The sequence below is a fragment of the Xyrauchen texanus genome, chromosome 14 (genome assembly GCF_025860055.1).
Source record: "Xyrauchen texanus isolate HMW12.3.18 chromosome 14, RBS_HiC_50CHRs, whole genome shotgun sequence".
Classification (NCBI taxonomy): Eukaryota; Metazoa; Chordata; class Actinopteri; order Cypriniformes; family Catostomidae; genus Xyrauchen; species Xyrauchen texanus.
Window position 1 is genome coordinate 46782418 of NC_068289.1, and position 18168 is coordinate 46800585.

The 18168-nt window shown below is 38.2% G+C and overlaps 1 protein-coding gene across 8 annotated transcripts in view; it reads right to left on the reverse strand.

The window, feature by feature from the left end:
* Positions 1 to 18168, reverse strand: part of LOC127655194 (collagen alpha-1(XVIII) chain-like) — a 130171-nt gene that overhangs the window by 23239 nt on the left and 88764 nt on the right. For 7 of the 8 annotated variants that reach the window (XM_052142842.1, XM_052142840.1, XM_052142839.1 and 4 more), the window contains 9 exons: positions 10303 to 10360; positions 8944 to 9399; positions 8111 to 8241; positions 6077 to 6103; positions 4942 to 5148; positions 4398 to 4424; positions 4056 to 4118; positions 1545 to 1622; positions 579 to 626 (listed from right to left, as the gene is read on the reverse strand). In XM_052142842.1, coding sequence (XP_051998802.1) covers positions 579 to 626; positions 1545 to 1622; positions 4056 to 4118; positions 4398 to 4424; positions 4942 to 5148; positions 6077 to 6103; positions 8111 to 8241; positions 8944 to 9399; positions 10303 to 10360 — 1095 coding nt within the window. The remainder of the gene's footprint in view (positions 1 to 578; positions 627 to 1544; positions 1623 to 4055; positions 4119 to 4397; positions 4425 to 4941; positions 5149 to 6076; positions 6104 to 8110; positions 8242 to 8943; positions 9400 to 10302; positions 10361 to 18168) is intronic. The other variant, XM_052142843.1, reaches the window with a different exon arrangement.

Here is an 18168-nt window from a genome sequence, read left to right on the forward strand (position 1 = left end):
TACATTTATTCATTTGGCAATCCAAAGTGACTTACAAAAGAGGAAAACATAAGCGAATCATCTTAAGGAGACATTTGTACGAAAAGTGCCATATTACAAAGTTTTACTAGCGTCAGAATAGCATTCAAAACAGATTTAAGCGCAACAAGAATTTTTATTTGTATTTTTTTTTGTGACTGGTTAAGTGCTCTTGGAAAATATGTGTTTTTAGCCATTTTTTGAAGACAGAGAGTGAGTCAGCTTCACGGATGGAGTTGGGAAGGTCATTCCACCAACGTGGTATGATGAAACTGAGAGTCCGGGAAAATGTTTTGGTGCCTCTTCGTTTTGGTACAACAAGGCAACGTTCCTTAGCCGACCGCAGGCTTCTGGCAGGAGTGTAGATCTGCATAAATTATTTTAGGTATGCTGGAGCAGACCCAGTGACTGTTTTGTATGCCAGCATCAGAACCTTGAATTGAATACGTGCATCAACCGGCAGCCAGTGGAGAGAGACAAAGAGTGCTCTAACATGCGCTCTCTTTGGTTCATTAAAGACCAGACGTGGTAGAAGATAATACAGTATTCACAGGACCTACCCGCATAACGTCCATATCAAATCCAGAGCCCTCCATGTCCACAAATGTCTGTAGAAAGAATACAGAGGAAAGACCATTTGTGACCTGCTCCAACATTTTGAGTCACTTTGACCCAGAAAAACATTTTGAGTATAATGCACAATCCCCCTCATGCCTACGCCCTGTGATGCTTTGTGCGAAATGTGGGAGGTACTTGCCTTATTTATAGCTGGTATTTGTTTTGTTCAATGATTAAAACTAAAATGGCTCACTTTTTGACTCAAATCTCAACATGTCTCTGTTTATTGACTGACCGCAAAAGTCCTTTTAAAGCCTTGTGTCATCAGAGTCATGAACAGTATAAACTCTTGATTTAGCGCAGCAGATGATTGACAGATAAGGAGTGGTGCTTCACTGCATCCCAGATGTTTTTTTACAGCATTCTAAATGCGATTTTGACTACCTCCATTTGTGTTTTTTGCGATTAGATCACAAAAGGTTTTGCACCACATTTACCTCTGTATATAGCTGAACACTTGTCATCGGATCATCCGAATCACATACTAATACCAGCTATACACAGGTCTAAATCGCCGCTGCCTAAATTAGCGAATGCTACAGAACGACTTCCAACGGAAGTTCATCCCACGTCCGTTTCCCCAGTAAGACCCCCAGGAATAAGGTGGATAGTAAAAAGGCAAGCAATTGAGATTAATTATATCAACCAAAATTTAACTGGTTATATCTCTATATGGTTATAGATATATGGTTATATCGCTTAGAGTAGAAATATAACAATTATGTTGTTAGAAAGCTGAAACTTTCCTTTTTACTTAAGTGTTTTACTTAAGTGTAAACTCAAAATATGCTTCTGGGTCAATTTGACTCAAAATGATAGAGCAGGTCACATTTTTATAAACCAGATATTTAAATGTACTCTTAGAAGAGGAAAGGGACCACTTAAATGATTCTGGATAATGAACTCACAGGCCTATCAGAGCGAGATGGGGGTCCTGGGGGGCCAGGAGGCCCACGGGGTCCAGGCTGGCCTTCTCCTCGTTCACCCTAAAATGAATACAGTACAAATTAAAAACACGTTGGCAAATGCTAAGAAGTCAATGTCTTTGTCTCTGTGTCAAAACCTAGTGAGCTGCCTGCTTAGGCAGCATTTTAAGGCAACATTGGTGTGCTCCCATGCAAAGCCTGTTCTTAAAGGTAGGCATAATTAGGCATTATTAGGCATTGCTTGTTCAAGTAGAGAAGTAAAATACAATGCAGACAATGCAGTGAAAAAAAATCCATCCAAGATGGCGAATCAATTTTGATTATACAGTAAATACAGTATATTTATATTTAATTCATTACCAAAAAACATGGAATGGACGAATGGACAATTTTACCCAATATGTGTATGTATAAAATGTATGTTTATGCTTATTCGAGCATTGTGTCCTTAGCTTTGAAACATGCTAACGCCAAACTCGCCTAATTGAGAGTCAAGTGTACTAGGCGGTTTGCATGAAAAGCACCATTTGTATGATGCACAGATTTTCTACCTGTGTAAATGTTCCAAATCGTTCACTGTTTAGAAACAGAGCCTTTGTGTAGCTCATGCATACTAAGAATTATCATGGTAACACTTTACAGTAAGGTTCCATTTGTTAACATTAGTTAATGCATTAGGTATCATGAACAAATGACTAACAATATATTTTTACATCATTTATGAATCTTTTTTAATGATTAAAGTTAGTTAATAAAAATAAAACGATTCATTGTTAGTTCATGTTAGATCATTGTGCTTTAACTAACATTAACAAATAAAACGTTTGATTTTTGATCATTCCTTTCCTCATTTTTGTCTTCAAAACTGAATAACCAATAAACCGACGTTTACTCATTTTTCATCTAGAAAGAAATTATCAAAATTGAGAAAACACTTTTATTTGTAATTTTTTCATTTCATATAAGAACTAGTAAATCAGGAATTCAGCTTGTTTTCTAGTTGTTTTATTCAAACGCTTAAAATATGTGTACAATCTTATTATTTGATTTGCACAAGTGGATGGATGTGGCACACCCATTTCTACTGATTGGTTAAACCTGCAATGTCTTCTGTACTTCCTCATTCCATTTCCTCAGTATAAAAGCATTTTCACATGGGACATGGTGCGTGCTAAATCACCACAAGTTTATCACACTGAGTACAGCTTTTTTTTATAGTCAACGTGGTGCTTGAGATGCAGTTTCAGGAGTGCACGTTGCCATGGCACGTTTTGCCCGACATGTCTATCTGTATCTTTCAACCATTATGCAATAAAATAGTCTTTATGGACAGCAAATGTGTTTGAATCTTAATGTGAAATAAGTCAAATAATTATTGTGCAAGTAAATCTCTTCTAGCTACAATTTGTTTATGTTTTTTAATATTATTACCCCATTATAATAGCCGGTCCTAATAATATTAGGCCTATTTTTCATGTGAGTGCCTTGGATTTTTGGCTTGATGTAGCCTACCAGCAACATGATTCTCTAAGATCAGGTTGGATTAATGTACAACACTTTTAATACACTTTTGGTATATGCCTATTACATTTACCTTTTTGATAAAAAAAGTTTAATAAAACAGATGATCAATTACTCAGATGATCAATAAATTAATTGATTTTGATAAAATATTTTTTTATTTTTTTTAATAATAACAAATCAAGCAATGCATTTATTGCTTGATTTAATTATCATTTATTTATTTCAATTATTATTACATTTAGGTTGTTGCATAGCATCCCAATTCATAATTTTCCTTTTAAATATTAAAAAGCACTGCCACCCCATCCCACAGAGGCAAAAGCGAGTTGGTGAGTTCATTGGCTGTCGTATCCAGGTGTGCATTGCTTGATGAGATTGCAATAAACATGCAGTAGTTAGAATGTTTTCTAAGAAATATTAATGTTTATGTCACATATCATAAAATTATTAGAATCTATCTGCAAAGGCAATCCGCAAACTTGAACATGGTGAACTCTTATTTGCAATGAATGTTGTTGAGGAAGAACAGATGATGGTGTGCAATGACCAATCAGTGGAAACAAAAGTGTCAGGCCCGCCCACATGTGCAAAACAAATATTCAAGTTATCATCTCGGTTTATATGCACAAATGAAAAAAATATTTTCAAATTGAAAAACAAGCAGATACAACATAAATTGTTGTGATGTAATAAAGAGAGATAACGGAAATGTGATAAATGAACGGTTTATTGGTTATTTCGTTTTGAAGACAAAAACGAGAAAATGTATTATCCGAAGGTACACGGACCAAATGCTATAATTAATTGTTAGTTCATGCTAACTAACGTTGTTAACTAATGTTAACAAATGAAACCTTATTGTAAAGTGATACCATCACCATTAACTTCTTCCATGCATAACTGTATTGAATGATGACTAATTTGATTAAAAAAATATATATAATAATAATAATAATAATAATTACTTACTTTATCTCCTTTGGCTCCTGCATTCCCTGGAGTTCCAGGAAAACCAGGAGGTCCAACAGCACCCTATTATTAAGATAGATTTGAGTCATTCGAACATGAACTATATCAATGTACAAGTACAAATACAAATACTGCAGAAAAACATCTTAAAATAGCTTAAACTGATTGCTGGTCTCCCAGCCTTTGTTTAGGGAAAGCAAACTGTTGCCAAAAACTGAGAATGAAAAATATATAATTTCAGATGAATATTGCCATATTGCCAGACATACCAAAATGTTCTTGACCCAGGTCTATTTTATGAGATGCTTTCTTTATAAAATCCATTACATAAAGAGCACTTACTGCCTTTCCATCTTCACCAGGGTCACCCTATAAAAGCAGATAGGACAGAATATTAGTTTTGTTCAGATATGACCAATGCATTATGTATAGTCTTATGGGCAGAAACACAATGTGTCTTTGTGTTTGCAATGATGCATATCTTAAACCTGTATTAACACTATTCTCTAATTGTAATGGGGAACAGCATACATATACCATATTCTATTAATGTCCAAACCCGTCAACACCCCTTATCAATTGACAATGGTGTAAGATTTTACCTTTAAAAGGGAACACAAAGTTGATGTTAGACAGAAAGAAAGCCTCAGTCACCTTTCACTTTCATTGCATCTTTTTATTGTGACAATGAGAGTGAATGGTGACTGGGACTGAACATTCAGCCTCTACAACATCATTCAACATATCTTTTGCATACCACAGTGACAGAAGACAGAGAGTCATTCAGGTTTACGATAACATAATTTTCATTTTTAGGAGAACCATCCCTTTAGTACAAATGCATCCGCTAACAGAAAAGACTAAAAACACTATTCAAGCTACTCACTGGCTCTCCATCGACTCCAGCAGGGCCAGCAGGTCCTCTCGGCCCTTGTGGTCCAGGTGGTCCTCTCGGCCCCACCATACTCTTCACTACAGAACCATCTCCCCTCACCTCTACCTCTGTACTGGGACCCGGGGGACCAGGAGGCCCCGGTGGCCCAGGGAGGCCAGGGTCACCCTTTGATCCAGAGTAACCAAAACCGGGATTGCCCTAAACCAAAAGGTAAAAGACATTTGAGCTTGAGTAAGCCCCATAATCTTAGACACAGGTAAATCAAAACTAACAAAAATTATGGACGAGAAACACTTCTTTGCTCTTAAATGAATAGTTCACCCAAAAATTATTTACTCAACCCATATCCAGTTCCAACCCCATTTTATTTCCTTTCGTTTGAGAAACACAAATGGTTATCTTATAATGTTTGTGCTTCTGTTTTCCATACAGTGTAAGTGGATGGTGATACTGCATATACTGAAAAGCTCCAAAACACACATTAAAACATCATTATAGTATCATTAAAGTAATTCATATGACTTGTGTGCTATTTTCCAAGTCTTCTGTAGCCATACGATAGCTTTGTGTGAGGAACAGGCAGAAATATAAGTTGTTGTTCACTGATAATCTTCCTTTCTTCTGTAGCTTTTAAACCTAATTTTTTGTCAAATTTTTCAACATTGCTGCATCACAATCAATCATGGGATACCCAAGAACCAATGGCGGTTGTTGTCAGTGATGTAAACCTATAGTGCGAAGCGTCTAAAATCACAATTTCTTAACTGAATACAAACACAAATGGGAGTTGTGGAGGGAAAGATTATCAGTGAATTAACAGCTTGAATTGTGGTCTGTTGCTCACACAAATCTATAATGTGGCTTCAGAAGACTTGAAATATAGTGAACAAGTCACATGGACTACTTTTATGGTGCTTTTTGTCCATTTTGGAGCATGGCAGTATAAATCACCATGCACTATTGTTGTATGTATTTTTATATATATCTAAAAAAAATTTTTTGAGCAAATCAATTAAAACAAATTATTTTCAGGTGAACTAGTCCTTTATTATTCACATGCAAGATATATTTTCTCATTGTAGTTATGCCCAATTAGAGGTATCACAAGAGTATTTTCACAACAAACCTTCATTCCTTTCTCTCCAATGGCACCCTTTGAAAACACAAAAAAACAATTAATGACCTGTCTGCTACAAGTGATGGCTGAAAATTTCAAGACCCCATCATTGACTTTAAAGCTTACTGTGAATTTTGAATGGAATAAAACTTTTTAAAAAATTATGCTAAAGATGTAAAAACATTAAATAAATGTAACTTAATAATTGAATAATAATTACATTTATATTGGTGTATTTTAAGATTGTTTTAGCTTCATGTTGTGCCTAAGAACATTTATTGCTTTATTATAAAATAGATAGTTCTTGAACTTAAAGGATTAGTTCACCCTGATATGAAAATTCAGTCATTGTTTATTCTCCTTGTGTTGTTATAGCCCCATGTAATGTTCTTTCTTTTTTAACACAAAGGGAGAAATTGTTAAAACATTTTGTTCTCAGTGATGTCATAAAGGGCAGTTTAAGGTAACCACATCTTCAAGCTTAAAAAGGACACAAAAGTATAATTTAGAAGTCTAATAAATTATTGGATGTGACTCATGTCTTGTTCTGAAGGAATACGTTTGGTGAGAAACAAACTGAAATCGAATGTATTATAAGTGAAACTCTTGACCGGCCATATATCTCCTGTGCACGTTCATGAGTCTGCATGTGAGCTTTGGAGCTCTTTGTACGAGAGCAGTAGTTACGTAGCACGTGCAAGATGGGACAAGGGGAAACATGTCTGAAGAGTTTGTAGTGGAAGAATAGACGCATTTAAATTTCCAGTCTTATTTGTCCTCACTCAAACATTGTGATGGAGGAGGCTGAAGGTTGCTTCCAGTAACGCCGCTCCATACACGCATATTATGCAGTCTGTGTAGGGCACCAACTCTCTAGGGGGTACACTACCTTACACTAGGGGGGCACCTGAAATTCCACCGGCTGCCCTTACTCGCACGTTATGCGTTATTCAAGGAACTGAAAGCAGTCGCGGAACACAGATGATCACCTTGCGATCCTACCACACATAATTTTGGACTGATGCCAGTTCATAGCTAGTTCCCAGCGCGACGCCATGTATAGAAACCACGTGATCATCAGAATGTCCTGTTGCACGTCGCAGCTACTTAGAATAAAAAAACTCTGACTAACATAGAAAAGATACGTTTTGTTGTGGGTAGTTTGGCTTCTGAGTAGGACATGGTGTGACTGTAGCGCACTTCAGCCCCATCTCTCTGTTTGATTGAGGACTCCAGTTCAAACAAATAAGGCTGGGCATAGAAAGGCATCTATTGTGCGACTACAAACTTTTCAGACATGTTTTGTAAGTTCTGCTCTCTGGTTTATGAGCAGCTATGTTATGTTTTCTGTTGTTAATATCACTGGTTGTCTGGTTGAAGTGATACAGTACGAGTTTTCACTTGAACGCCCCACCTCACGAGCGGCTCCATAATTACTGTTGCTCTTTTGCAAAGAGCTCTAAAGCTCGCATGGAGACTCATGAATGCAGAACAGAAACAGGAGATCAAAGGTCAGTCAAGAGTTTCAGTTAATAATACATTTGATTTTGGTTTGTTTCTAACCAAATCTAACCGTATTCCTTCAGAACAAGACATGAGTCGCATACACTAATTAATTAGAAGTCTGAATTCTACTTATGTGTCCTTTTGAAACTTGAAGAGTGGCTTCAAATAAACTGCCATTGTATGACATCACTGAGCACAATTTTCTTTCTTTTTATTTACAATTTCTGCCTTTGTGTTGATTGAATGAATTTTCATTTTTGGGTGAACTATCCCTTAAATTAATTTTCTTAATAAAGTTATGTTGTATTGAAAATGTCATTAATATTTGTATTATTCCATAACCATTTTATTAAAACAATAAAGCACTTGAGCTTTGTTATACTGTGAATATTGTTAGGCCTGAAGGGGTTGCCTTATATCTGTGACAATAATCACTATATAGCTCAGCCTCTCATAGATTACTAATTCATTTTGAAACAGAGATGTAGTACAGACATGTTTATAATCTCTCAATGAGCTTCACAGTACTCAACAAACCTTATCTCCTTTTAGAACACCACTAGACAGAGATCCAGATCCCGACTCGCCCTTTGGCCCCGCAGAACCCATGTCACCTTTGGGACCCTTCTCCCCTCTGTCTCCTTTCTCTCCTCTTGCTCCAGTAGAACCTGTGAATTTAAATATAAAATATTAATATAAGAAATCCAGCAGCTCTGTTGTAAGCTGTAAGGGTGAATCTCATAAAACCAATCAATAATCATAGGTCATATTTCAACCCCAATTATATTTTGCAAAAAAAAATGTCAATGTCATGAATGTAATGCAAAAAAATAAATAAATAAATAAATTATAAATACATTTCATTGTAGATATTTAGCATTTATAGTGGTATTAGCTGTGCTACCTTGAAATATATATATACTTTTTAATTTGGGGTAAAATGTAACCTTGATAAGTTTTGACATGTTTTCTTGAGATTCACCCTCAAATACTTACTAATCTATTTGACAATATTTAATGAAAATTTTGGACAAAATAAGCCAAACTCCACATATTCATGTAAGAATATGCCTACCAACAGAAGCTCCTATAAGCAGCTGAATAAGCAGTTCATTTTCATAAAACAATACAATTACAATATAACAATGCTTGTCCAATGAACAATAGGCGTATACTTTACAAATGCACGTGCAATAAACAACATACATTTGTGGCGACACAAATGCTTGCTCCCAGTGTGCTTCAATCCTTCTTTATCATCCACATCTTTATGCCAGCATTTCATGCAAAGCATCAGGTAGAAATTCTGCTTAGAATTTCTATGCAGAAATTCAATTTCATTGCTATTTTCTATTTCCTTGTCAACCCACCTGTTGAACCAAGCCTGGACTCCACAGAATACCGCAGGCCATCATCAGCTGAGCCTGATGTTCTTAGAGTGTTTGAAGCTTGTCTAGAACCATCAGATGACCCTGAAGTTTGCCTGATAATATCAACTGAGTCCAAAGTTTGTAGAGAAACACCATATGAGCCAGAAGTTTGTTGAGAATCCCCATATGAGCCAGAAGTTTGTCGAGAACCTCCATATGAGCCAGAAGTTTGTCGAGAACCTCCATATGAGCCAGAAGTTTTTCGAGTACCTCCATATGAGCCAGACGTTTTTCGAGAATCACCATATGAGCCATTATTTTGGCGGGAATCACCAGAGCCAGACATTTGTCGAGAACCTCCATATGAGCCAGAGGTTTTTCGAGAATCACCATATGAGCCATAATTTTGTCGGGAATCACCAGAGCCAGACATTTGTCGAGATTCACTGTAGGAGCCTGAGGTTTGCAGAGAGTAATCATCTGCATCTAATTTTTATCAGGACTTATAAATTAAGCTAGTTTTAAAAAAGATCACACTTCAGCAAACATTTAAAAACTGTTTTCTTGTTTCCTCCCAAGGTCTTCCTCATCTACCTATTCTTTGTAAAGCTGATATAGATCAAAATATATTGACAGTTTCAATTGACAATCCTAGTGTTTTTTGTATTAACAATATGTATTTAGTGCTATAAAAATAAATCAAATTGCATGGAAATACTTGTGTTGATTTAAGCCATCTATTAAAAGGAATTTAAATCGCTTTAAGAATACTTTTACATTTACTTCCACCAGAAGAGGGAGCCAAATATCAAAAAGGCTACTTCCATAGACACACTAAGCTTTCATGATGTCAAGTACCTACCAGGTACTTTTCTAAAAGACATTTTTCAACTTCATCTTCTAGACAACTTCATTATGAGGCAACAGGACTGGCAAAATAGACTAAACCTCAAATAAAATTTTCAATCTTCTTGCTCTATACATAATAACTTGCTGAAAAGACTAGCTTAAACCAGCATGAATTTGCATGTGGGTCCAGACTGGTTTAGTAAACTTGCACTAACCAGACTGGTGCTGGTCAAGTTGGTGGACCAGTATAGACATGCTTGTCTTTTCCGAAGGGTAAACAAAGCATGCAATCCAAATGTGTTTCTTTTCATGAACAATGAATGTATCAATATGGTCAATGTGAAGTTATAAAATACCCATCAAAAACACCTAATGCACATTTACAAAAAGAAAAGGAGCCACTAAGTGTTTAATGGTGCAATAAATACAACTGATAAGTTGTGCTGTCATACTGGTTAAGGTAATACAGACAGATTAGTCTAGACCTGACAATGAAAAGAGATTGCTCACCTGGCAGTTTGTTGGTCACTGGTGGCGGCTGGAGTGGCGGAGAGGAGGGAGGTGTTGGCTGCAAATGATATACATCATTAAAATTTCACTTATTTAAATCAAATTAAAATCAGACAGTTGGTCAACACTGTAGTGCAATTCACATACTGTAAGAATATAACTTTTTATACCTTAATGTCCATTTTCATCTTGCTTTCCAGTAAAAAATAAATAAATAAATAAAATGATAACATTCTAAAATTAATTTTCAGCGTTCAACATAAGTTAAGCTCAATCAACAGCTTTTGTGGCATAATATTAATTAACACAAACACTGATTTTAACGCTTTATACCTTTTCATAAAAAAAATAAAATTAATCAAGGCTACAGTGAGGCACTTACAATGGAAGTGAATAGGGGCACATTTATAAAGGATATAAAGGCAGAAATGTAAAGCTTATAACATATAAAAGCACTTAAATTAATTATTTTGTTAAAAGGTGCATATTATTTGAGCTGTAAAGTTGTTTAAATCATTGTTTTAGGGTTTCAGGGGTTTACAGTGTTATGTTGTCATGATAAGAAATTCTAAAATGGGCCAGAACATTTAGCAAGCGGTTTTTATCACAGTAAAAACAGTAAAATGGTAAGCAGAAGGTTGCCGGTTCGATTCCCACAGCCAACACCATTGTGTCCTTGGTTGCTCCAGGGGGATTGTCCCTGTAATAAGTGCACTGTAAGTCGCTTTGGATAAAAGTGTCTGCCAAATGCGTAAATGTAACATTTAAATTGCTCAGTTTTGCAGAGAAGCCGTTTTTTTTCTTAAACCCTACTCCACCCCATCTCCACTTGTTTAGATCTGCCACAAAGGGATTGTTTGTATGTCTATTTGTGAGGCAGCATATGTCATACATACGCGATGCATCATGTCTTGCGTTTGGTCTAATTATGCAGCAGCAGCATGTCCACATGCTTAACTCGGTATGTCTGTGTATTTTTTTGCAGTAGCAAGTCTCAGTACTTGTTAGACTAGTGGGTATGCAAAACCCACACTGACATGCTAAATCTTTCCGAGAGCCATTTTTGCAATTCATTTTAATCAACTGATCCCAAGGTGATTTTTAATATATATATAGAACTTGAGGAAACTGACTTTATATATATATATATATATATATATATATATATATATATATATATATATATATATATATATATATATATATATATAAAGTCAGTTTCCTCAAGTTCACACAGGCATCCAAGCAAAATAACCACAGGTGTATTTCATCCAATGTTCCATTAAAGTTTGACAACCAGTTTCCAAATATTTTTGTCTTCATTTTGGCCTAATAGAAAACTAACAAGCTTCTTTTAGTGAAATGTGTTGCTTGAAAAGTGTTTGTGCCATATTTCTTTAAAATAAACAGCACTTGCTTTGACATGTTGTTATATAATGCAAAGACACGCATCATTTTTTAAGTAGCCAAATACTTGTTGGGGCCAATATAGCTAACAAATAACAAAGCTTCTCATGGAAGAGCTGCTAGACCATGATGTGTAAAACATAGACACAAAGAGGCCCTGATCATGCACTTAGTATAACATAAAACTGCTGAAACAGCAGACCCTGCTGACGAAATACCAGACATCAGGTTCTGAGACTCTCTGATCCTCATATTTCATGTAGGGTTTGAGAAAAAGGAGACTTAGGCGAGAATAGAGACCAAGTACTCTGATACTCCATAAGAGGAGGCTGACAGTGTGTATTTTTGGATGAAGATAACGATCGTCCTGGAGAATGCATACTGCATTTCCCGGGGTCTAAAGATAGAGTCAGGGGTGGGCAGGTGGGGGGTTGTACCGCTAAAAAAGGAGGGGCTGCTAAACATCTGCCATCACCACCACTGCTGAGGAGATTGAAGAATGTTGCCCGCAGCTCGCTGATAGACAGCTCTCTGCACCCCCTTACTGACCTTGAACACATTACTGTGAGTTATGGTGCAGAGAGGGTTAAGGAGTACATCTTAAAAAGCGGAACGATATTTCCGTACACGTCGAATGATGAAGCCATTCTTTGCAGCCAAATGTTTTTTTGCAATCATGATCTTCTATGAGAGCAATCTGGATATTTTTATGGAATGTAATGACTTCTTTTCGGATATATCAAGGGTTGAACAATTCAGTGAGCTTGCTATATAGTAGGAGTCATACTTATGGGTCATGGACAAATAATGTTGTCCAAGGTAATTCAAATTCGAAATCCTTGAAAAATGTATTTTAAATCCCGACTTTAAATCAAATTCATTGAAATGTATTCTTTGTGTCCATGATGGATTCATAATAATAATAATAATAAAAAACATTTATAACATTTTCTACAATAAAAATAATAAATTAATGGCTTTAAAAATGTCAAGTGGTATCACGGCCGGATGCATTCATGGACAGGGGTGGGCTCAAAGGTGAGTCTTGCCCACCCAATCAGAAATTAGGGAAACACAGTATTAAAAAAACAGAGTGACTATTTGCATTAGGTTTAAATAGCACTGTCTGTCTGTCTGTCTGTCTGTCTGTCTGTCTGTCTGTCTGTCTGTCTGTCTGTCTGTCTGTCTGTCTGTCTATCTATCTATCTATCTATCTATCTATCTATCTATCTATCTATCTATCTATCTATCTATCTATCCCAGTATATTTACATAAATTACTTTCTAAAGTAAAATTAGCAATATCCTATACTACAATGAAAAAGACAAAATCAGTAACTACACCAATAATTACAATGAAAAATGAAAGTGGAATGGAAATTATTAAACAGCTTGAAATATTTTGATGTGGATTTAGTAGTTGCATTTTCACAATATTTTTTATTTTCTCTGAAACTCAGCATATGAGTTAAACTCATCTGTCACAGTACAGATCTCTAAGAGTCCTGATTTCAGTCATAACTCAATTTTATGTTTTGCCTTTATTGGACAGTACAATTTCTAATTGTACCTTTCCATTCAAACAATTAATCACAAAAATCATATTTCTATAATATTATATCCTATATAATTTGCTCCCAACTGTGTTCAAATATTAGGTTCTTAATATTATGTTATACATTTCCACATCTAATATATTTCCTTCTACTACATCCTTATATTCATCCTTGATATTATTTCTCCACTCCATGGGGCTCTGATTTGTCTTTTTAATTTGCTTTTAAGGCTGCAATTCTTATGTGTATAATTTATTTTAGTAATAGAGGGAGTATACCATGAATAAGATTTACTACTACAAGGTATACTATTGGATTTAATTGTATATGTAACACAATACCAAACCAAGTGGTATTTGCAAATGAATGAACATGGCACACCAATAAATGAGGCTTTTAGTCATTTTTGCCATTATTTTTAACCAAGCGGTGTCAAGGAGATTTTTAGTGGATGTATGAAGTCAGTTCACACATGTGTACTAGTGGAATAATAACAACCAAATAAAATTGTATCTCTTAACTCTGAACAATACATCTATTTGTTTTATAATTTAAACCTAACAAACCGCTTTTTGTGAAATTTTTTGGTTGTTTTACACCTATTTATTAATGTGACTATCTAATCAGCCAATGGTGTGGCAGGAGTGCATTGCATAAAATCATTCAGATACGGGTCAGGAGCTTCAGTTAATGTTGACATCAACCATCAGAATGGGGAAAATATTTTATCTCAGTGATTTCTACCGTGGCATGATTGTTTGTGCCAGACGGGGTGGTTTGAGTATTTCTGTAACTGTTGATCGCCTTGGATTTTCACACACAAAAGTCTCTAGAGTTTACTCAGAATGGTGCCAAAAACAAAAAACATCCAGTGAGTGGCAGTTCTGTTTCTGGACCGAAATGCCTTGTTGATGAGAGAGGTCAACAGAGAATGGCAAGACTGGCTCGAGCTGACAGAAAGGCTACGGTAACTTGTATAACCCCTCTGTACAATTGTAGTGAGGAGTATAGCATCTCAGAACGCACAACACGTCGAACATTGCAGTGGATGGGCTAAAACAGCAAAAGACCATGTCGGGCAATTTATTAGGATAGTGTTCATAATAAAGTGCTTTGTGATTATATATTTGATTTATACCGCTTGTCATATAATACAAAGAGTGTCCAAATACTTTTCTGGGCCACTGTATATATGAGTCCTTAGCTTCCCTGTGCATCATTAATGATTATTAGAAATGGCATGAAGAGAAATAAGACGAATAAAACCTGTTATTCGTCATAAAAGTGTAACATTCATTTTTTTTTCTATTTGACTGATCAAGTGGAACGTAGTGACGGCCCCAGTCCCGAGGCCTGTCACGGCCCCAGTCCCGAGGCCTGTCACGGCCCCAGTCCCGAAGCCGGACACGGCCCAAGTCCCGAAGCCGGACACGGCCCCAGTCCCGAAGCCTGTCACGGCCCCAGCCTCGAAGCCTGGCACGGCCAGCGAGTCAACGCCCATGCCTGCCACGGCCAACGAGCCAGCGCCCACGGCCCACGAGCCAGCGCCCATGCCCGCCACGGCCAACGAGCCAGCGCCCATGCCCGCCACGGCCAACGAGCCAGCGCCCATGCCCGCCACGGCCGGCGAGCCAGCGCCCATGTCCTCCACGGTCAGCGAGCCAGCGCCTGTTGCCTCGACCGCCCCAGAGCCAGCGCCTGTAGCCTCGACCGTCCCCATGGCCACGTCCCCTGTTGGCCGATTTCGTAAGAGAAGGAAGAGGGCCCCTTCTCCCCAGTCTCGTCTTGTGCTCAAGACCGCAGAGGTTCCCTCAGAGTCTTCCACGGCTCTGCTGGGTTCTGCTCCGCCCCCAGAGTCTTCCACAGCTCTGCCGGGTTCTGCTCCGCCCCCAGAGTCTTCCACGGCTCTGCCGGGTTCTGCTCCGCCCCCAGAGTCTTCCACGGCTCTGCTAGCCTCTGCTCGCCCCTCAGAGCCCTCGCGGCCTCCGCCTCACGAGCCTCCCAAGGCTCCTCCTCTCGAGCCTCCCAGAGCTCTGCCTCCTTCCAAGCCTCTCAAGGCTTCTCCTCTAGAGTCTTTCATGGCTCCATCCCTCAAGCCTCTCACGGCTTCGCCTCTCGAGTCTTTCAGGGCTCCTCCTCCCCTCGAGCCTCTCAGGGCTCCGTCCCTCGAGTCTTTCATGGCTCCACCCCTCAAGCCTCCCAGGGCTTCTCCTCACGAGTCTTTCATGGCTCCACCCCTCAAGCCTCTCACGGCTTCGCCTCACGAGTCTTTCATGGCTCCATCCCTCAAGCCTCTCACGGCTTTGCCTCTCGAGTCTTTCAGGGCTCCTCCTCCCCTCGAGCCTCTCAGGGCTCCACCCCTCGAGTCTTTCATGGCTCCACCCCTCAAGCCTCTCACGGCTTCCCCTCTCGAGTCTTTCAGGGCTCCTCGTCCCCTCAAGCCTCCCAGGGCTTCTCCTCACGAGTCTTTCATGGCTCCACCCCTCAAGCCTCTCACGGCTTTGCCTCTCGAGTCTCTCAGGGCTCCTCCCCCTCTCAAGCCTCTCAGGGCTTCCCCTCTCGAGTCTTTCAGGGCTCCTCCTCCCCTCGAGCCTCTCAGGGCTCCACCTCCCCTCGAGCCTTTCATGGCTCCACCCCTCAAGCCTCTCACGGCTTCGCCTCTCGAGTCTCTCAGGGCTCCTCCCCCTCTCAAGCCTCTCAGGGCTTCCCCTCTCGAGTCTTTCAGGGCTCCACCCCCTTCCAAGCCTCTCAGGGCTTCGTCTCTCGAGTCTTTCATGGCTCCCCCCCTCGAGCCTCTCGAGCCTTCCAGGGCCCCACCTCTAGAGCCTCTCGAGTCTTCCACAACGTTTTTCCCCGAGCCTCTCACGGCTCTACTCCCAGAGACTCCAGAGCTTCCCACTTTGCTCCTACTCACTCACATGCTCGTAGGTTATCTCCCTTCCTCGAGTTTCTCACGCGCTTCCAATCCTCCTGCACATTAGTTTCACCTGCACTCGTCTCATCACCTTTCATTGTTTACACCTGCACCTTCCCCTATAAATACCACAGCACATCCGTTTCACGGGTGTTGGTTATTGTGTTTAGTTTCCCGTATCTTTGCCCCCCGCTAGTCTCGTCTAGTTGTGACCTCCTCTTGTTTACCCCTTAGCTTGCCAGCTCCCCTTGTTCCCCTGTCTTTGATCCCGCTAGTCCCGTCTAGTTCTTCGCCCTAATTGTTAACTGTTTTCCCGGCTTCGACCTCCCGCTCTCGTTTACCACTCTCTCCCGGATTTGCCCCTTACGATACTTTGATTCCCCGGCTCTCGACCTCACGCTACCCTTGACTACTCTTCACTGGATTTGCCCTTGTTTTGTACTGTTGCTTTGCTTTGTGAATAAAGCAGCTTTTCCCCGACATTGTGACTGTCTCAACTTGTGTTCGCTACACAAACATCTGAGCAGAGTTGGATTGACTGTGAAACAAAGGTGGAAAATATCCCAGAGGAGAATGTGGCACCCATCAAACATGGATTCCATGCTAGGAAAAAGGGAAGTTCACATTACAGCACTTTGGAAAATACTGTCTGTATTCTGTGTCTGTCGCGGCATGTTAAAACATGTTGCATACTGTAAATAAGAAGCTGTCTAATTTAAAATTACCAGGTTAAATAAATAAAAAAACACGAATTGGCACCTATGTGTTTGGAACCAGCTGTTTAAAAGATATGAAAACAAATAAAACAGCAATAAATACTTGTTAGGTAAAAGCGAGCCACAGCTCAGAAGCAGCAATGTTCAAATTGTACAACATACATTATTTGTAAATTTCAAATATGTAAACGTACATACTTACCATTCTCAAATTACATTACACATCAGCACTGATGAAGAAACCAGTTAAAGGGAATGTTCAACCACAAATGAAAAATTTGTCAACATTTACATAGTGGAGACTAGGGCTGGTTGGCTACGGGGGCTGGTTGAGTTAATTTCTGGTATTTTTGTAATTATTTTCACCAAAGTGTAACATCTAAATGTTCACTTTCTTGACCTACACTGATTGATTCTGTGAGGGCATCTGAATTTTTAAATTATAGTTATTGTGATATAAAATGTGTAAGCCTGTTATGCTAGCTGACTAACATTTATCAAAAGAGTATGAGTGGGGTTGATTGGCACATTGGTTTTTGGGTGGGATATCACACTGGTCATATTAATTCATAACCTTCATACACACTATTTACCAACTTAATACCTCGAAATAAATACATAACTGACAAAACTCAAAGGAACAATAATAATAAATAACACAAATAATAATTATAATTATTAGGCATATTACACTTACACACGTTTCAAGTCAAGCCAATGATAAAATTAGTTCCTTTCATTTATGTTATTAAAAATATTCACATTTATATAAAAACAAGTTTATTTAAGTAAAGATGTATATATTTATACAAGTTTATAGAAGTAAAACATTTTCATATTAAATCCAAACTGTAAATTTGTTTATATTAATCATAATTATATTAATACAATCATATTAATTACATATTCATTACTCATATTAATAATCTTTTTTTTTTGTATAGCCCTTTTCACAACACACATTGTTTCAAAGCAGCTTTAAAAAAAAAAAATATGCTATAACATAAACTGTAAAATCTGTAATGTCATAAACAGTCATCATAATAGAAGGCAAACTTGTGTTGTTCTGCCATCCTGGTTTAAAATAAACTTTTGTTTGTTTTTCTGTGTTGCTTCTCTCATAAAATTTTATTGTTTTAACACACAACCTGTGCCAAAATGCACAACATAATTAACAAAAGTCAGTAAGTATTTCATGATGTTCAAAGCGTTTGTTATTTACCCAAGAGCTTAAGCTTTCGTTTGCACCTACTTGGGGTTTTATAACATTTGT